Source organism: Schistocerca nitens, chromosome 5 (genome assembly GCF_023898315.1).
Source record: "Schistocerca nitens isolate TAMUIC-IGC-003100 chromosome 5, iqSchNite1.1, whole genome shotgun sequence".
Classification (NCBI taxonomy): domain Eukaryota; kingdom Metazoa; phylum Arthropoda; class Insecta; order Orthoptera; family Acrididae; genus Schistocerca; species Schistocerca nitens.
The window spans coordinates 637,619,725-637,640,367 of record NC_064618.1 but is presented as its reverse complement, the minus strand read 5'-3'; the positions used below and the strand labels follow the sequence as shown (position 1 = coordinate 637,640,367).

The 20,643-nt window shown below is 40.2% G+C and overlaps 1 protein-coding gene across 1 annotated transcript in view; it reads right to left on the bottom strand.

The window, feature by feature from the left end:
* LOC126260636 (uncharacterized) overlaps positions 1-20,643 on the bottom strand; it is a 206,337-nt gene that overhangs the window by 173,255 nt on the left and 12,439 nt on the right. Inside the window, exons 3-5 of the mRNA XM_049957973.1 lie at positions 18,238-18,416; positions 15,582-15,742; positions 136-252 (exon numbers count right to left, since the gene is read on the bottom strand). Coding sequence (XP_049813930.1) covers positions 136-252; positions 15,582-15,742; positions 18,238-18,416 — 457 coding nt within the window. The remainder of the gene's footprint in view (positions 1-135; positions 253-15,581; positions 15,743-18,237; positions 18,417-20,643) is intronic.

Sequence of the window (20,643 nt, the reverse complement as noted above, 5' to 3'; positions counted from 1 at the left end):
ATAAATGCATCTCTCAGCAGTATTAAAAGGCACACAAGGCATTAGCAAAATTCTAACATAACATTTTGTGCAGCTGCTATTTCAAATCTTCCAGCTCAAATAACGTACAGACTGATATAACCCCGTGCTACGTACACACAAGCCAAGGCTAGACGCCTGACCATCCGGTTGTGAGCAATGAGCTTTGGAACTTGAAGCTACCAGTGGCTCCTTAACAGCCACAGATATTCCACATTCCTGAGTCACACTGGCCTAAGGAACAAACAATTCACTGTCAGAAAAAACGACCAGGTAGAAAAAATTAAATATGTAAATGAAGAAACAGTTTGCAAGAAACTTCAATATTATTCCCTTATATGGCTGACAGAATGCACTGCTTTCAAGCACGAGAGGCTAACCGTTAAATGGGACCTCTGTGTATCCTCCTCATTTTCCAACTGCCACTACAATATATAAACACACACACACACACACACACACACACACACACACACACATATATATATATAGTTTGTATTACGGCCTTTTAGGCCCTCTCTTGCATCTAATCAATCGTTCTTAGAGAGATGACATTGCAATGTTCGTAGTATATGAAGTGGGCACAACAATAATAATACAGTACACAATAAACAGTACAACAGTAACGCCAGTCTTATTAACAGTTGTGTTAAATAATTTTCCTGTAACATAACATTCCTGCCGAATGGACATAATGATACACCAATTAAAATACATAGCAACCTACATAATCTAATTTTTAAAACTTAATAAGCATTAAAACATTGTGAATTTACAAAGTTTTTCACCTAATAAAATGCTTTTTCATTAAAAATCCGAGTCATTATTATTCATTTCAAACACATCATTTTACCATTGGTCACTCAGCATAAAGCAGATTCAGGCTAAAAGATGCATGGAATAAAGAATGAATTATCTGATTTCAGACTTGTGGAAAAGATTCAGCTGCAGGACGGATATCCACCATAGCTTGCTATGGTTCTGAAGGGGACAGAAAATTTAATTTTTTTATTTATTAATCCTGGGATCAATTTGCTATGATACAGGATTTGTCATCACAATCCAATCTAAACAGATAGCCTGAATACAAATACATACAGAGTATATAAGAATGTTTTTCATGAGGATAGGACAGGCAGTCAGCTATACCCTTGCTGAAGTAACCATCCCAACTTTTGCCTCATTTGGGTGGTTCCCACCATACAATCTTCTTTTCTTCACACGCAATTTGCACCATACAGCATTTTACTTAATCAAAACTGAACTGAATGTTTTACTGATCAAGAAACACAGATGCTAAAATTTTTAAACTGGAATGTCTACACTTTCTTTGATATTACTCCTGGAGAAAATAAATACTAATGTTTTTCTGTTTTGGAAGTAACTTCTGCACAACAACTGGCTAGTAAATATCAAAATTACTTCAAGGGATATGTTTTATAATTTCCAGTTGTTCAGACAGTAAGTTTTGCAGATTCCTACTGCAGTTAGCTTTGTTGAGGGATTTCTATTTTATGGGAGAACTTGATCTTTAAACTTTCACAGTATCATAAGTTCTAAAATTTCGAGCCAGCTAATAAACTTTTGCTTGAACACTGACACAGACTGAATGAAAGTATTAAGTTTTCCAATTATATAAATATATTTGGCTTACATGTCATGCAATAATTTGAAAATGATTTTAATTTAAATATTTCATTGTTTACACAGAACCTTAATAAAAAATAACACTTAAATTATGCTTCAAACCAGTTTAATGTTTAGAAAGGCTTATAAATTACTGGGGGACCCAAGGATTGTCGTCTTATTGACTACAAAATTATTTGATCATAAACTATATAAAATAAGCATTTTAAATAATTTGTGAAGTATGCTCCAACTTAAGACTACATATAGAACCATGAAACAATGCAAAGAGGCTATTGTCACACAGTTTTGGCCTTGTGACTATTCAAGCTTTCCCAGAGGATGTGTTGTAAATAGTCTTCACGAGTTTGCCACCTTCACGGGTTTTGGCCTTGATTAGCACTTGCTATCCAGTGAAATATAACTTCATAAACCTTAGTGAAAGCTTTTGCAATGTCTCCGGTTGGGATTTTCCAGAATGTGTGTGGGGGTAGGAAGTTAATATTTTTGTCTGAACTATATAACTCTTAAGATTTTAGGCAGGGTACTCACTGATGTGGCATGATAAGTGATGCGAACACATGGCATGGCAGGACAATGGCATGGCATGCATGCAACTCAACAGCAACAGAAGTAATATGACACCTTGTCTTCGTTGTACAAAGATGGTCGTTCGGCTTTAGTCAACTTGGTTAATTTTTATGTAAATAAAACAAAGCTATACCTGTCTCTGTAGTTAGTTTCTTATTACAACTTTCACTTTTTATGCAAGAAATTAAAAATCACACGTTTGGGATTTGTGTATGTTATCTGCTACGTAACAATACCAGAGAAGGAAAGTTGCTACTCACCATATAGCAGAGATGCTGAGTCGTGATAGGCACAACAAAAAGATTCACACAATTAAAGCTTTCGGCCATTAAGGCCTTTGTCAGCAGTACACACACACACACACACACACACACACACACACACACACACACGTGTGTGCGCGCGCGTTCACATAAATGCAACCTGCACATATGTCTGCAGTCTGAGAGAACTGAGAAGCGTTAATTGTGTGAATCTTTTTGTTGTGCCTATTGCGACTCAGCATCTCTGGTATATGGTGAGTAGCAACTTTCCTTCTCTGGTATTGTTACATTCCATCCTGGATTTTCAATAGTTTGATTTTTATCTGCTATGTAATATTTCTCATTTGGTTTTGAAGAAACTTTTCAATATAAACATTTTTGATTCTTTCATATCTTATATTCTCACATCACAGCTTTATAATGATCTGGTTTTCTTTTCATTATTGCTTGTAGTTATTATGATACTTCAAAATCAAGTAACCTACCACCCATATTTCAAAAAGGTTGTAGTGAAAAATACAGTCACTGCCTAGTTTACATTTGGTGCACTGTAGGTCACACATTGCTGCGTATGAAATGTAGCTAACACATCGAAACTGTTTGTAACTATGGAGGGAGAGCTGTATCTATTTCCAGTCTTGAGTAAACAGGTAATATATTTTGGCAGCTGGCTGCGAAGGGCTACGGCATGCCACACTTGACACTATAGCCTTGCGCTATGTGGAGTTGGGCTCATGTTTCTCTTTCATATGTGGTTTCTGAAGTCTGTTACAGTCACATTTTAGGTTACCAATGTATTAGGAATTATTTTCACTTAGAAGTGGAAATCGACAATCGCAGATACAACAGCACAGTATACTGTATGTGTCAATTTTTCTTGTTTGCACTAGCAGTTTCATTCCTGAAGCATTCAGTAACAGTTTTTGTTTACATGTTGTGTGTTCCAGTGAGCAATCAATGTTAAATTGGACTTTGCTATTGATATAATTAAAGCATACTGTGTTCTGAATGATTACCTATGCGAGAGAGAGAGAGTCAGCAAACTGAAAACACATTTACTGCAAAAGAACTTGAATCTACCACAAACATGGATGAAAGAAGAAGAAAAATGTCAGCAATAGGAAACATAGATGCAATGGTTAATTATTTATATAAGTGAGACTGGTAATGTGGCTTGCCAGGACACCAAAATCTGATGTGTTTCACACATCAATCATCATATACATTTCCCTTTACATACGTAATTTTGCTAATTTCATTATTTTATCTTGATTGTTTTCAATAGCTGTGTCTGTAAATTATTTTGAAACATAATAAAACAAACTAATTTGCTTCTGCTGCCTCTTCCTCACATTATCTAGTAATCTGTTTTAGAGCAGTGCTTACGGAATGTGCTTTGTTTAATACTCTGATTTTAATGATGTCAGTATCAATCCTTTCCAATAATATAATTGTCCAAGTTGATCATGTGGCTCAATTCATGTGATGCAAATGAATTGATGCCACTATTTCTGTTCGTTCACGAAACAAGCGTCACATCATGTAAGAAATCGTAGTGTGTGCTGCCATCGATGCTGCATTCTCATCCGCCATTCATTTGTTGTACATGTTGTAAAAGGACACCCTCCTCTAATATTACCTTTTTTTGTAGAAATAAATGATACCATGTATACTATTGATTCTTGTATAGGTGAACATTATCTCAGCTGTTTAACTAATTGAATTTAATATGATTTTGTATACTATGTATTATATTTCAGGCTAAAATGTATAAAAAGAAATTACTTTGTTATTACTCTGTAAGTGCAGTTAAAATTACTCTTCTTTTAGAAATGTTTGTAAGAAATATCTGGCATACTTAAAATTCATATTATTAACTGCACAATCTAATGCTACTTATTAAATTTATTTCTGGATTCATTTATAAAATAATGTTATATCTTGGTGACGAGTCTTCTATTGTTAAGAAAGTTTGTAAACTCTTTTGCTTTGTAAACTCTTTGGAATACTGTGAGTACTACAGAATGTTAGTAGTAGTGGGTATGTCTCTGATGGAGACAGATGTATTTTTATGATTGACACTAACAATGTAATTTGGGATGTTATAGAAGTGGAAACTGTAAAGATGGTGTGATATTGAAAAATGTGACAAAAACTAAAATTCAAGAGTAAAACAGGCAAATCTTCAAACATTATTCAGATCAACAGGAATCTACAAAATCAAAATTTCAGCCTCAAGAATATATCCCTAGACGCAAGAACTGCAGCCAACAACAAGAGAAAATGAAGATAAGTAAAAAGTTTTTTCTTTGGCAAATCTTATGCCTCTCAGCGCTTTCAAAACTTGTGCAGAGGGAGAGAATTTTAATAGTGATGTGTGGGACAGTAAGGTTAGAAGGTTTACAATGAAATAATTTAACATAACATATTTATCTTTATAAAAACTACTACACATTTCCAAATACATGTCTGTCAACCAATCACACTAGAAATGCTTTAGAAAGCACATTATTTCAAGTTTTCACAGTTATTTGACTTGACTTGTCCACAGCAGCATGTTAAAAAATACTTGTTATAAGGTTCTGTCATAACACAGTTGAATTCATTTATTAGCTGACTGTGTCAGAAGAAGCGTGATGCAACTCTTCAACAATAAGAGAAATGTAGGAGTGTCTCCAAACTTTACAGCTGAAATCCCACAAACATTTAAAGTGATCAAAGAATTCAATATGTACCCCTCCCCCTCTTTTTAATTTATTCTACCATTTGAATAACTATGGTTGAAATGTCATAGGCAATGTGGGTATATCTGCAGCATGAATATTTACTCAACATTAAACTCTGAACTTTCTGGGGATCGCAGCTTGTGACGTCTGGCCATCAGATACCTAGTGCTGTCAGCGAATGTTACACTCAGAAAATCATCTTTACACAGCCTATACACAGAAAACGCAAATGGTCAATAGTCGAGTGCACAGTCTGCTGTTATACCTCTGCACTGTGGCAAAAACATAAGATAAAATTGCAGAAAATACACTAATAAATGGGTTATGAACTACTGTATGCTTACTGGAGCAATAATACATTTCCCTCGCACTACTTACACTAATAATATATCGAGTTAAATACAGCGAATGTAAAAGATATTTAGCAGCTACATATTTCTGCTTTGAAGCTTGTTCAGGAGACAAATCACTGAACTAAGAAGAACACAGGCTACAAATTTAGGTGTTTTAAGATTTTACTTCTATGTCAAGTACTTGAACATGAAACACACATTACAGCTTATAAGATAAAACCACACAATAAATATTAATATCTTAATTTAGATAGTAAATTTGCAGGTGTTTTATATGATGTGACTACCAACTTCATAGTCTAACGTATTCTGAAAGCTATTTGTTCAGCAAAATATCTTCAAGCAGATGCTCATTTACAGTAAACAGTACAGCAGTCAGCTACAAATGTGGAATTGTGTTCATAATGTACCAATGTCAACAGTCATCACTAATAAAAATAAATAAAAAAAGGCAGCCTGATGTTCTGGATCATGATAAAACTGAGACTGAAGCTTTACATCACCAGCAAGGACTGTAGAAGTCTGGTGATTGCATGCACAAAAAAGGTAGTTCATTGAAAAATCAGTATGTTTACATACTTGTTGGAACAAATGATGTTTACAGAAACAGTCAAAAAAATGGTTCAAATGGCTCTGAGCACTATGGGACTCAACTGCTGTGGTCATAAGTCCCCTAGAACTTAGAACTACTTAAACCTAACTAACCTAAGGACAGCACACAACACCCAGCCATCACGAGGCAGAGAAAATCCCTGACCCCGCCGGGAATCGAACCCGGGAACCCGGGCGTGGGAAGCGAGAACGCTACCGCACGACCACGAGATGCGGGCAGAAACAGTCATGCAAAGTGTTGAGAGACACTGTGAATAAAGTGAATAAGCATCCCTCATGACAGTCATCTAGTAGATTCTAGTACATAACAATTCAAAAGGCTGGACAGTATCCACAAAAGATACGCTGCATTTTCTCCCAGGATATTCTACATTTCCTCTGTATCGTGCCCACTAATTTCTTCGTTCTGTGGAGAAATAAGCGTACGAAATGCACCAGTACTGTCGATGAAACTTCCTGGCAGATTAATCTGGTTTTACTCTGTGACGAAGTTTCTTTTCAGCACACACTCTGCTGCTAAGTGAAAATACATTCTGGAGGATTATTGATGTACCTAAGCCATTTCACATGTTCATACAAAATTTTAATTTGTTTCATATTACCCACAACTGACAATAAAATGTTATTTTCCTTAGAAAATCATGACTGAATACTTGTTCATTACTATTTCCAACTGACAAATGTATAGAATTTAAATAAAAGTAAAAAAAAATGCTGTAAAGGAGACCCAAACTGGAGACTCTTCCATTACAAGACTTCAACAATAAGCATTCAACGACAGGCATCTACATAGCATATGAGAACTGTTTTGCACTTAATAATGCTTTGGAATCGTCTCATTTTTATCGGAAACTTTTTCGAGATTTACTTTTTTAAAACTGTGTTTCACTTCTTTAGGAAACTGGTGTCTGAGAACAGACTTTCAAATCTTATAAATATCACCATCATCATCTTACATCATGGACTGGGCCTATAGGGCTGTTCTGTCTGCTTTAGAACTGATGAAGTCATCTCTTCACTGGTCTCCTTAAAGACTTTTGTATCTTGGTTTACATTGTTTTATAGCTTTAGCAATTCTTGCATCTGGCATACAGTCTATATGGCCCTCCCATCTCAACTGATGTCCGCCCCGGGTAGCTGAGTGGTCAGTGCGACAGACTGTCAATTCTAAGGGCCCGGGTTGGATTCCCGGCTGGGTTGGAGATTTTACCCACTCAGGGACTCTGTGTTGTGTTGTCCTAATCATCATCATTTCATTCCCATCGACGCGCAAGTCGCCGAAGTGACGTCAAATCGAAAGACTTGCACCAGATGAGCGCTCTACCCGACGGGAGGCCCTCGTCACACGCCATTATTATTGTTATTATTATTATTATTATCACCATCTCAACTTGTATTGCTTTATTATGTCAATTATGTTTTGCATATTTAGTTCAGCTTGGATGTCATTACTTCACTTTTTATCCATCTGTAGAGGAACGTTGGTCAGGGATGGGCTGTCAGGATGTGACGTATTAAAACTAGTCCGAATTTCCCACGTGATTTATTATTTCCAACTACAGTGCTCCCGTTCCTCTCGGTCTGCGTCCCGCAATGCTGAGGACACCACTTCGGTGTCTGTGAAACGGCTTGGCATGTAAAGGGTTGCCTCAGTGACCCATGCAGTGCACTGCTGTGTGTCGGCCTTGTGACAACGTCAGGTTGCGCCGGCAGTCGACTCAGCGGTCTTCATCCCTGCCACCTCAGTACCGCAAACTGGGAGTTGCAAGGTGGCCTGCGGCATGCTTCCTCGCCGCCGTGGCTAAGATCGCGGCGACAACAAGTGCCCGCGATCCGGCGTCCGAATCTGCAGCCCTTGCCTCGGGATGCTTCCGGCGTGTGTTGGGAGCCAACAAGACTGCCCGCAGTAGCAAGCCTTGGCGTGGCCCACCGCTGGCTGGCTGCAGCCCTTGCGTTGGCCTCAGAGGGTTGAGCCAGTGACCTGCCGTGGACTGGAATGCTGTCGCCCCATCTGCTGCTGCATATAGCCGGTGGTGTGATGCGCCCAACCATCCAGGAGAGCTGTCACACTTGAATGCCTTGTTAGTGAACTGGTGCCTATTTATATGCGGCTGTGCGCCTCTATTTTGCTAACGCGCCACTCCGAGTCATGTACTCATAACACCTGGGTTGGGCCAGTGAGCCCATTCTGCCTGTAACTCACACCATGCAAACCGTTGCGTTTACTCTTTGCAGTATGCCTACAGCCCTGTGGCTCCCATTCTACTTTGCCACTGGTGGTAGCCCACACTCAGAAATATTGCACCGAAGCTAACCTCTTCCCATCTTAAATGGTGGTGCCGCTACATATTCTCCCCTTCGGAAAGACCTGGTCCCCAGGTCGACCTCTAACTACTCTTAAACTTGTTTGGGCCAGCACGTACTTATGACATATTTACTACTACTATTAGAAAACTTAGATGTGGTCTAGTCCTCTTAAAGCACATGACATGAGACAAAATGTAAAAATTCCTTACTGGATGACCACTCCACTTAACGCTCAATCAATCCCTTACCTACCCATCTTATGCCCTCGGTATCCAATCCACTGGGTTTTGGACTACCATCAGTTGGCTCTCCACCTGATCAGAATGAAAACAACATACAACAAAGTTACGGCTGCAATGGCACTTGGCACAGAGGTGCTTAAGATGATCGTTACTTGTCATTGCCTTTCCCTATATTGAGCGACATGCTGCACAACCTGTTCGGCTCATATGCACTCCTCTTGCTCTGAAATGAACTGGTTTACGGATCTCGACAGACCTGACTTCAGAGTTAGATTTAACAAGGTCAGATTCTGCCTTGGCAAACTCCAAAGTTGCTTCTGGCCAGTACAGCTGTGGCTGTGTAACATTCAATTGCGTGACTCCTGAAATTGATGCTGGCAGATGGAAGGTTGGTCCTATTATGTTACTCACAGTTCCACTGATTAAAATTCTGCTCCCCTCGAGCTCTATATGTTTCACTTCGGCAAATATTCCCTGCTCAAAACAACTTGCTACTACTATTAATTTTTCATAGGTGGAGAAGATCCAATGCATCCCGACCTGTTGCAAGCTCAATTTTGGCTCCACGGCGTCCCTTGGACAGTCCATTTCTTTTCTCCTGGCTAAAAATAACTGCATCGTGCATGTGTCCGAATTGGTGCTTATCACCCTGGCTGGACATACCGTTACCTTCCCTCTTGGAAAAGACAGCTGTCCCTAGCAGGCTCACACACATACAACATATGAAAATACAATGCCTAATTAATCTACGCAAACCCAATGACACATAACAAGAAAACAAAATAAACTACAAATACTCCACTACTTTCTGGATCGCAACACCTATGGTACACCTCTCTCCACTCTCTCTTTCTTCCTCTTCTCTTCCTGTGACGTGCCTGGAATCACATCTGGACAACCCTTAAATGGCCGCAACTGCCCAATGTGTACTATCGTTGTTCTAGTTGGCAGCTGAAGCTTAACATTAACCGGGGATGTGGTTTCAACTACCTGGTATGGCCCTTGATACCTCGTGACGAACTTCTTCGTTTTCCCTTTTGGCGTATAGGGGCTGGATAGCATTACCCATTGCCCTACTCTATACTGTAGTAAACTCCCTTTCCACTTCACTGCATCTTCCTGCCTTTCCAAAGCCTTCATATTCACCTTTTGTACCCATTTCCAGACCTCCTGAATTGTCCTCGCCAATTGACGTACAGATTCACTGGCCCTTCCTTTCTGTAGCTTCACTAAATCAAACGGTGATGGCATTTTTCGCCCATACACTACCTCATATGGAGACAAACCGGTATTGGTATGGACTTTTGCTGTGTGTGTGCATACAATATGCTTCAAATACTTGTCCCACCGATAATGATGAGAACCCACATAAAAACTCAGCATCTTCCCTGATTGTTGTGTGTACCCATTCTGTCTTTCCGTTCACCTGTGGATGCAATGTGCTCATCCTAAACTTCTTTATGTTCAACAATTTACACAGTTCCTTCATTAAATATGACATAAAGTTGGTCCCTTGGTCAGTAATCATTGTCTCTGGTACACCAAACTTATAAAACCAGTTGTTTATTAACGCTTGCGCAACCATTGCTGCCTGTTGATTTGGCATAGCCACCATCTCCACATACCTCATAAAAATGGTCTATTATTGTCAGAACAAAAGTGTTCCCCAATGGTGTTCGACTGAAAGGTCCTAAGACATCAATTACCAACATAGAAAATGGACTTGTCGCTTCCGGCAATCGTTGTAGCTGTATCCATTTCCGACTCAAATCTACTCTCTGCGCAGATGGTATTAAATTCTTGACATACTGATCCACATCTACTTTCCTACCCCTCCACCACTCTCTTATTTATCGCTCTACTCCCACCATGACCAGATAACACGAGATCATGTGCTTCTTTCAAAACCTCATCTCTCAGCTTCGCTGGTACTACTACCCTTGGCCCTAACTTCATTTCCCTGCACAGAAGACTGTCATACATATTAAATTGTGGCTGTGTCCGACACAATTCACAATCATTGTCAGCGTCCCATAATTCTAGCCATACTGCTAGGTCATAACCTATGACTTCTACTTTTGCCACCTTTCTACTCAGTGTATCCGCATTATCATGCTTCTTCCCAGGCTTATGCATGACCTTGTAGTTGAATTCACTAAGCCTCACAATCCACCTAGCGAGTCTAGTGGATGAATCCTTCAACCCCAACAACCACTTCAATGCAGCATGAGCTGTCACTACCCGAAATCTTCTCCAATGTAAATAACATTTAAAACATGTGATTCCATAGATTACGCTAAGCATCTCCCTCCCTGTTGTTGAGTAATTTCTCTCTGCTGCATTCAACTGCCTAGAAGCATAGGTTACAGGATGTTCTTTCTTATCAATTTCCTGACTAAGAACAGACCCCAATGCTTGATGCGATGCATCGCATGCTAGAATAAATTCCTTTTCAAAATCTGGAAACATAAGAACCGGACTTGATGTTAACACTTCTTTCAGTTTGTCAAACACTTTCTGACACTCTTCTGTCCACTCAAATTTCACACCCTTCTGCAACAATAGTGTCAATGGCTGTGCTAAATCTGCAAAACCCTTCACAAACTTTCGATAGAAATTGCAAATTCCGATGAATGATTGCACTTCCTAAACTGTTTTCAGCTCCCGAAAATCGTACCAACCTCAAATCTGTTCGCACTCCATCCTTACTGATAATATGACCCAAATATTTTACTTCTTCTAATGTAAAACAACACTTCTCCAGGCTCAATGTCAAACAAGCTGCTCTTAATCTCATAAAGACTTCCCTTAACTGCTGTCTATGCTGCTCCATACTACTTGAAAACACTATAATGTCATCCAAATAGACAAGACACTGCCTTGGTTTCAAACCCCTCAACACACTGTCTAGCAACCTCTGAAATATTGCTTGAGCATCTTTTAAACCGAATGGCATTCTGATGTACTGGTAATGGCATCCAGGAATAGAGAAAGCAGGTTTTGGATGACCCTCTGGAGCCACCTCTAACTGATGATAACCACTTGTCAATTCCATCATAGAAAAGTACTGACACTGTCCTAAGTGATCCAAAGTCTCCGATATGTTTGACATGGGCTGTGTGTCCTTAACCGTCTTATTATTGAGGTATCGGTAGTCACAATAGAACCTGTATTTCATAGTTCCATCCATAGATTTTATAGGCACAACGACAATGCCAGCTCCTCAGCAACTATTACTATGCTCTATAATACCGCCCGCAAGCTGCTGATCAATGAAATCCTCCACAATCGGCTGCAAATACCTCGGTATTCTATATGGTTTATGGTAAACAGGTGCTTCGTTCCCTGTTGGTATCATATGTAGAACTAATGGAGTTTCTGGTAATGGCCCTTGAAGAAAAAACAAATCCTTAAATTCCCACAAAAACTCTTCCATATGCTCTTTTTCTCCTCCTTTAAAATGCTCAACTTTGTTATGCAATGCAGTTCCATCGGCAATTAGTGGTTGATCGCTACGCCTACCTCTCGAACATGTCTTCGTCATCTGGTCCATCCAAATTCGCTACTAAAACTCTTTTTCCCAAATTCACTTCTACAGCGCTAAAATTATCTACATTCATGGGGACTACTCGCCCGTCGTTTTGCTCTTGTAAGCGTACAATACTACGTTTCACAAAATAACATAATGGATCCAAAACTTAATTATCCTCCAATGGTTCAATAACACATACCGTACCCACAGGTAGATTTGACTCTACACTTATCCGAAGCGACTTCCCAGTGCCACTAAGACACACACTCATGTGAATTAAGCTTTAATGCTAATGTACGCGGCTCAATTGGTTTGTTCATTACGTTGAATCCCCCTCGCGACAGCTCTGCATCAACAACAGTTTTCCATAGCTGAAGTAACATTCCGCCAAGTTCCACAGTTCGTTGTCCAAGGTCAGTTTTGGCATGATGTTGATGCAAGAAATCTACACCTAGGATCATGTCATAGCCCTCGCTTACCCATTGTACTACCTCCATGCATGCATCAAATCGGACTTTCCCTATGCAAAAGCCAACTGCCACTGACCCCAAAGGTGTGACCTCCTTATCCCTCACTCCACACAACCTATAATGTGGTGGATCTAACTTCCTTCGTCCCATTAAAATCTTAGTAGCCACTGACACTTGCGCCCCTGTGTCCAACAAAATCTTAAACTTTTTAGTTCCTATGGATCCTACAACTGAAAATTCCACCTCTGCATATGTATTTGTAGCATTGAAATTAAACGGGAGCTCCCTTAGGTGGGTCTTGGGCCCCCTCTGCCGTTTAACGATTGTCCACCTCTGCTAACCGCCCATTGCCACGTTTATTTCCTCATGTTGAACTGCCAGCTGAATGGCCGAATACAAATCTTTTGGAGTCCCTTCGCTCACTTTCCACGGCATACGGCAGTAATCCCCTCAAAAATACATCAAGTGCCCTTTGCTCAGCCTCCTGCAACAGAACACCATTTGCCTCATCGCTCTGACTCAACTCGTAAGTGTACTCGTTAATTTCTCTTATCCTGTCCGCAAATTTCTCTACGGTCTCTCCCTGCCTCTTCATCACTGTACTCAAGCTCTCCCTGAAGTACTGAGCGCTATTCTGTTTCTTGTACCACCGTAAAAGCCCCTCCTTCAACTGCTTAAATTGTCCCGCCTTCCTTAAGGCCTCAGAACACCTTACATATGTCTTCGCTTCACCCATTAATCTAATATTGGCTACATGTAACAACTATTCGTCAGACCAACCATTCATCACAGCAGTGGTTTCCAAGTCCTCCACAAATGAACAAACATCCCCAGATGCCTTGCCAGAAAATGGAATAATCAAACTCGCGGCGGCTGGATCAATCTCCTGTTGCAGCACACTAGGCAAAAACGACTGATCAGATGCAGTTTCCTGCCCACTTATAGCTGTTAATTCACTTCTCAACTGCGTACTGCCCGCTGTCAATTGTGCAACCTTTTCCAACAAAATCTGTAGCGCTTCTGGTTCGGACACACCTTGCGTCCCTGGCTCTGCCATTGTGTTGCTTTTGTTCCTAGTTAGTCCCGAATCAAAACATTTAAGTACACGAATAACCTGACTCCCTACAGCTCCATGTCATCGTAGTCAGTATCATCATACATCAATACAAAAGTAATCAAATGCCTCGAAAAACATCATCTTACTGCCCCAAACGCACTATCACTTATTCTGACTTAAAAAATAATATGCCTCCACAAAACATCTAAAATTGCCTGCCAGGAGCCATACTCAAAACAAAAACAAAAAATGAAAGGAAATGTCTAACACTCAAAAAGAAAAATTGGTCAACACTCAGCACATTTTGTGACTGTAAGGCAGGCGGTGGGCTCGAATGTCGTACTTTACAGACGAAGCCCGCTACTCTGACACCAAATGTAGAGGAATGTTGGACGAGGATGGGCTGTCAGGATGTGCCGTATTAAAACTTGGCTGAGTTTCCCAAGCGATTTATTATTTCCAGCTACAGTGCTCCCCTTCCTCTTGGTCTGCATCACCGGGTCCCGAATGCTGAGGACACCACTGTGAAACAGCTTGGCGTAGAATGGCTGCCTCAGCAACCCGTGTAGCGTACTGCTGTGTGTCGGTCTTGTACGACCGTGGAGTTCTGACAACGTCAGGATGGCTGGCAGTCGACTCAGTGGTCTTCGCCCCTGCCGCCTCAGCGCCACACGCTGGGAGTCGCAAGGCAGCCTGCTGCATGCTTCCTCGTCGGTATGGCCAAGATTACAGCGACAACAAGTGCCCACGATCTGGCATCTGAATCTGCGGCCCTCGCCTTGGGATGCCTCCGGCGTGTGTTGGGAGCCAACAAGACTGCCCGCACTAGCGAGCCGTGGTTTGGCCCACCGCTGGCTGGCTGGCTGCAGATCCTGCGTTGGCCTCAGAGGGTCGAACAAGCGAACTGCTGCATACTGGAATGCTGGCGCCCCATCTGCTGCTGCCTGTAGTCGGTTGTGTGACACGCCCCGCCGTCCAGGTGAGCTGTCATACTTGAATGCCTTGTTAGTGAACTGGCACCTTTTCATATGCGGCTGTGCACCTCTGTTTTGCTAAATTGCCGCTCCGAATCATGTACTCATAACACCTGGGTTGGGCCAATGGGACCCCTTTGCCTGTAACTTGCACCATGCAAACCACTGTGTTTACTCCTTTCAGCAGGTCTACAGCCCTGTGGCCTCCATTCTACTTTGCAACCGGTGGTAGTGTAACTTACTGTCAACAGGCCCACGCCCGGCTGTAACTTGTGGGCTCAGAAATATTGCACCGAAGCTAACCTTTTCCCATCTTAAACGATGGTGCCACTACACATCAAAGTATATTCATCCTGTAACTATACACAAGCAAAACAGAAATGTTCGAAAACTGATAGTAGTACAGCCAAGGCACATGGCAAAAGTGGAGCAGTCTGCATTCATCTGGCAGTGGTGTGGCTGCCACATAGTGTAGTTACGTTGTGTCAGTCTGATAGGAGTGATCCCATTAGACTTTGTGCGAGTTCCATCTGAAGTTGCATGCATTGTACCACACCACTTGTCACGTAACACTCCAGTGGGCGCTCTGCCCTATGTTTTGGACAGCAATTCACCAATGTACTCATTACTGGATAAATGACGGTGTAACACAAATGTTATTAACTACTGTCTTTATTACCTATAGAAACCACCATTGTGAAATTTGTTGTAGCACTGAAATTCCAACAGTAATCAAATGGTGAAGTTCAGAACACCCTGTACACCAAAGCATTACAACTTTTTTACTATGAGCTGTGCTGGGTCACTCACCGGGGGCTGGTCGGCCATGCGCGAGGGGCGGCTGCTGCTGGTGCTCGCCACGGGGGCGGCCTTGCTGCTCTCCCCGGCCACCGAGCCCCCATCCTCCTCGATCGTCTCCTGGACCGGCGCTGTGTTGAAAAAGTCCAAGCGCGCAGGAAGTATCGGAGTACCTGTAATAGAACAGTTGTGACTTCTAAAGTTTTATGAGCTGTGTATCCAAAAGTAACAACAAAAGTTAATATAAATCATCTTCTGTCTTTTCAGTAGTGTTTACACTTTGCCAGCGTACATTTCAAAGCACTGTTCCATCAACAGGGCTACAGTTGCTGTGTAAGAAACATGCAATGCCAACATACCACAAATACATATTTGCAAATTCTGCCAATGATTTTTGCATATGACATCACAGTGAAGTAACTTTCACATGTTGTTGACACTGTTTTGTGAATATACACAGTTTTTGAAAATGACAAATGATTAACTTTTATGGCTGCTCTACAGTAGGACCTGGAATTTACTGAATTATTTCTAACAGTAGCAATTATGTTGATTCGAATACATTTTTTGAAAATCTGAAATTAAAATACAGGAAGCAAAAGGTTATGTAAAACATGTGAAGAAACCAGACAGCAGTTCTCAGAGTGGAAGGGCATGAAAGGGAGGCAGTACTTGACAAGGCAATGAGATAGGGTTGTAAGCTATTCCCCATGTTATTCAATCTGTAGATAGAGCAAGCAGTGAAGGGAACTATGACGGAACTTGAAAATTGAATTTCAGGAAGAAGAAAGAAAAAATTTAAGATATGTTAATGACATTGTAGTTCTGTCGAGACAGCAAGTAATTTCAAAGATCAGAGGAATGGAATGGATAGGGTCTTGAAAAGAGGTTGTAAGATGAACATGAATAAAAGTACAGCAAAAGTAATTGAGTGTAATCAATGCAGATGGTGCCAGGAGAATTAGATCAGGAAATGAGCTACTAAAAGTAGAGAGACGAGTTTTGCTATTTGGGCAGCAAAATAACTGACAACAGAATAAGGAATGAGGACACAAAATGCAGCCTTACAATAGAAACTAAAGATTTCTTGAAAAGAAGAAATACGATAAAACTGAATACAAAATGTGTTAGAAAGTCTTTTCTGAAACTATTTTTCTGCAGTGTAGCCTTATACAGAACTGAAACATGGACAGAAAATAATGAAGACAAAGAGAGAATAGAGGCTAAGATGCAACCCGAGGCATCAGTACACTGTGAAATTGGTAATCAAGAGAATTATGGGGGTTAACAATTAGAGTGCGAGACTAAAGCTGCACTACAGTAAGGAGGTTCAAATGGATGTAAGTGGCAGTAATTATGTAGAGAGGAAGAGGCTTGCACTGGGAGGACTAATGTGTAGAAATGTGTAAACAAGTCAGACTGATTATTACAACTAAAACGACGAAGGCCTCAGTGCTTGAAGACTGGAAAATCACAACTGAGGTGACAGCGGAAAAGCGAAATTCAGCTGCAGATCAGTTTTCAATTTCTTGTGCAGTATATTTAAAACGTCGCTGCCCATTGGGTTGTGCAACTGTCGGTATCAATTCAAAAGGCCAACTAAATAGAGCCAGCAGCAGAAATATTGCAGTTCTGCCACGCCAATCCAGATGACTGTTTTGGCCACTCAACTGCCACAGACAAGCTGTGTGTATCACTATGAACCCAAGACAGACGAGCATAACAAGCACTGTGAGAAAAGAGTCATAGACCCAGCATCATAGAGGCTGGTGATACTGAGTGTTTTTGGGACTGCCATAGTTTAGTGCTAACAGGTTTTGCTCCTTGGTGCAAACTGCCATAGGATTATATTGGTAGTCAAGCTGAACCAATGTGAGAAGCTGTCTAAAGGGGAGTTTTTGCTCCAAGACAGGCTCCAGCTCATTCTGCACAAAGCACAGACAGACAAGCTGCTTATTTGGGCTATTAAATTTTCCCTCGCATCCAGTACTGTCACGACATGACACCTTCCTCTTTCCTCGCATGTAGAAAGCACTGCATGGCAGGCATTTCTGGAATGACAATGAGGTGGCTTTCGAGGGGGGGGTAACATTTCCTGAACAGTCAAAATGCAGACATCTACAATCACTGTCTCAAGCAAATCATCCATCCCTAGGAAAAATAATCGCATATAAGGTTGAATATGTAGAGAAGGACGAACACCATCACCAAGTTTTATGGCTGCAGTTTGATGTTTTTTTAGGTTCTAGTTAAAATTTAATAATACCTCCTACACAACAAAAAAAGTTTTCATTTCTCTCAGAAATGCTATTTACAGCACATTTTATAATGCCCTATACTACTGTAACACATAGTAAAAAGGAGACTGGTAACATAATTTCATCTATAACACAACACCGTGAAAATTACTGGCAAAAGAAAAATTCTGCCTTTAAATACAGCAACAGTATGTTTTGCAAACAGTAAGTACATAAATGAAGTAGGTTAGAGTACACAAATTAGTAAAAGAATGGGGAGGTGAAATTACGTAACCAATAGTATAAAAAATCAACACTAATTACAATCGTCAATAGTATAAAAATATCAACACTAATTACAATCATCAATAAAATATTTTTTTTACATTTTTTAAAACTACATTAAAGGGTAATTTTAAAAATTGCTTAACCTCGGAAGCATAGAAACGTAAGAAAATCCTCAGTCTTTGGCCGCTTCGATGGGATGAGTTCTGGAGAGACGACGGTGCCATTGCTCTTTACTTTGTCCTTGTCTTTCACTGGAGTTAATGCTGGGCTGCTTAGGTTAGAAGAACCCTGTGCAAATTTCCTCTGAGCGTGTACTTTCGTTCTGCAACAGTAGAGGGAAGAAAATGGGTCAAAATTAATAGCTGTAATGTTCCTAACACTGTTAACTGTTCCACTACGAAGAAATAATAACTACTATAAATGGAGCACAAAATACAGTAAAAGTTACGAAAAAGGGCAATGTTCATATTTAAGCATTTTATGAAGCTGAGTTGGAAGTGATCTCCATGTAGTGTGGCATTTGTGTCTACAGCTGATATTAAGCAGCCAATGAGAGAATATCAGACAGACAACTTGATTCATATGAATAAATTTAAGTAATTCTCCATGTTCTGGTATTAACACAACCTAGGGATGTGTAATATATTAAAAAAGGTGTCATGGACATGCGGTAGCTACTACAGAACTGTAATACAGCTCACTGTGATGACATCAAGTTGATCTTTTCTGCATTTGCTTCCCAGTTCCCACAGGGACAAATATCTAGCTTCTGTGTGGTGTTTTGGTTTGTTATTTGGTTTTATAACTATTTGGCACTAACACTCCCATTTTGAGTCACCTGAAATGCAAATTTTCAAGAGAGATAAGATCAGTAAAGATATTTCTTATTTTTTATATGATAAATACAGGGTGCTAGAAAAAGAGCCTTGTACTCTTACAGGAGACGTTCTGGCTGAAACTAGAGAAAAAAAGTCCTTTAAACACATGTCTGGAAGCAAGAACTTGTCAAGATATAAGTAATTTTACTTGCATCTAGAAATGATCAGCACAGAGTGTTATAGATTGTCTTCTAATTGATCTTAATTGAACACTTATTATTGGTTGTATTTGTCTCTGTACTTAGTTCAATTATGATGCTATTGTCTGATACAGCACTTACAACGTACAGCATTAGTCAATCTGTACATGTTGCTCCAAGATTTTGCTGGCATCAGAACAAGATTTTTGATTCCATGGTGTGTGGACAATGTCAAAAGTAAAGTGGAGGCTTATTATTCCACAGAGAACTCATAGACATGGTGTTCTGGTATTGTTCAGCCAATGGTATTGATCAGCAGCACATGTTGTGTATATCAGCCAACTTCAACAATACACTGCATCTTAACCCCTGGAGCAGGCATGTAGCATACTTTGTACACATGTAAAAAAAAAAAAAAAAAAAAAACCACGATCTTTATGTTATCAAGGTAAAAAAGTATGAGCAAAATAATAGTTTAATCTTAGTTTAATTAAACAATGACAAAATAAAGTTATACTATGTGCACTAAATCACTGATTGATTAAACAATAACAAAATAAACTTTCATTGTATCACTCTGTAGCCACGTACAGGTGTTAATCCACCGTGATGACTCACTCGAAGCATTAAACAGCACAGTTGCAACAGATCCCAGCTACATGCTTATTCTATTATTAATTACCTCACAGACAACTGGCTCATTGTGGGATTGTGCTGCTAGCTTGGAATGTGGGGCATTTCCTTGCTCAGATCGTAAATTTGTTTCTCATCTAGCTCACTGCTTATTTTATATTGTTGCTGCTCATTTGGATGGGGTGACACCACAACTTATCACTGTGTTAGCTGAAACAATAATGAAGGAATAGATGTGGGCTCGCAATTGTAAAACAACAATGTAACGGCATAAGACAACGTTATTTGTGGTTGGCGCACTTTATACATAGCCACATCCACTCAAGGGTCAAAGATGTTCAGCAGACTGTTCTAGCAACTTGCAGACACAGTGTTATTCACAACAAGGACATGGGGTTGCAGCAGACCTTTCACAATTCATTTGAATGCCAGATATGATTCAGTGAGTGTTGTGATGATTATACGATCTACATGATTACTCTGCAATACACACTTCAAAGCCTGGCAGAGGGTTCATCAAACCATTTTCATACTATTTATCTACCACTCCACACTTTAACAGTGCAGAGGAAAAGGAAACACTTAAATCTTTCCATGTGAGCTCCGATTTCTCTTATTTTATAACAATGATCACTCCTCCTTATGTAGGTGGGTGTCAACAAAATAATTTCGCATTCAGAGGAGAATGCTGAAGATTGAAATTTGCTGATAAGATCTCACCACAACAAAAAACACCTTTGTTTTAATGACTGCCACCCCACTTGCGTATTATATATCTGACACTCCCTCCCCTATTTTGTGATAACACAAAACGAGCTGCCCTTCTTCCAACTTTTTGATTTCTTCTGTCAAGCCAGTCTGGTGAGGATCCATACTGCACTTCAACACTTTGTTAGAT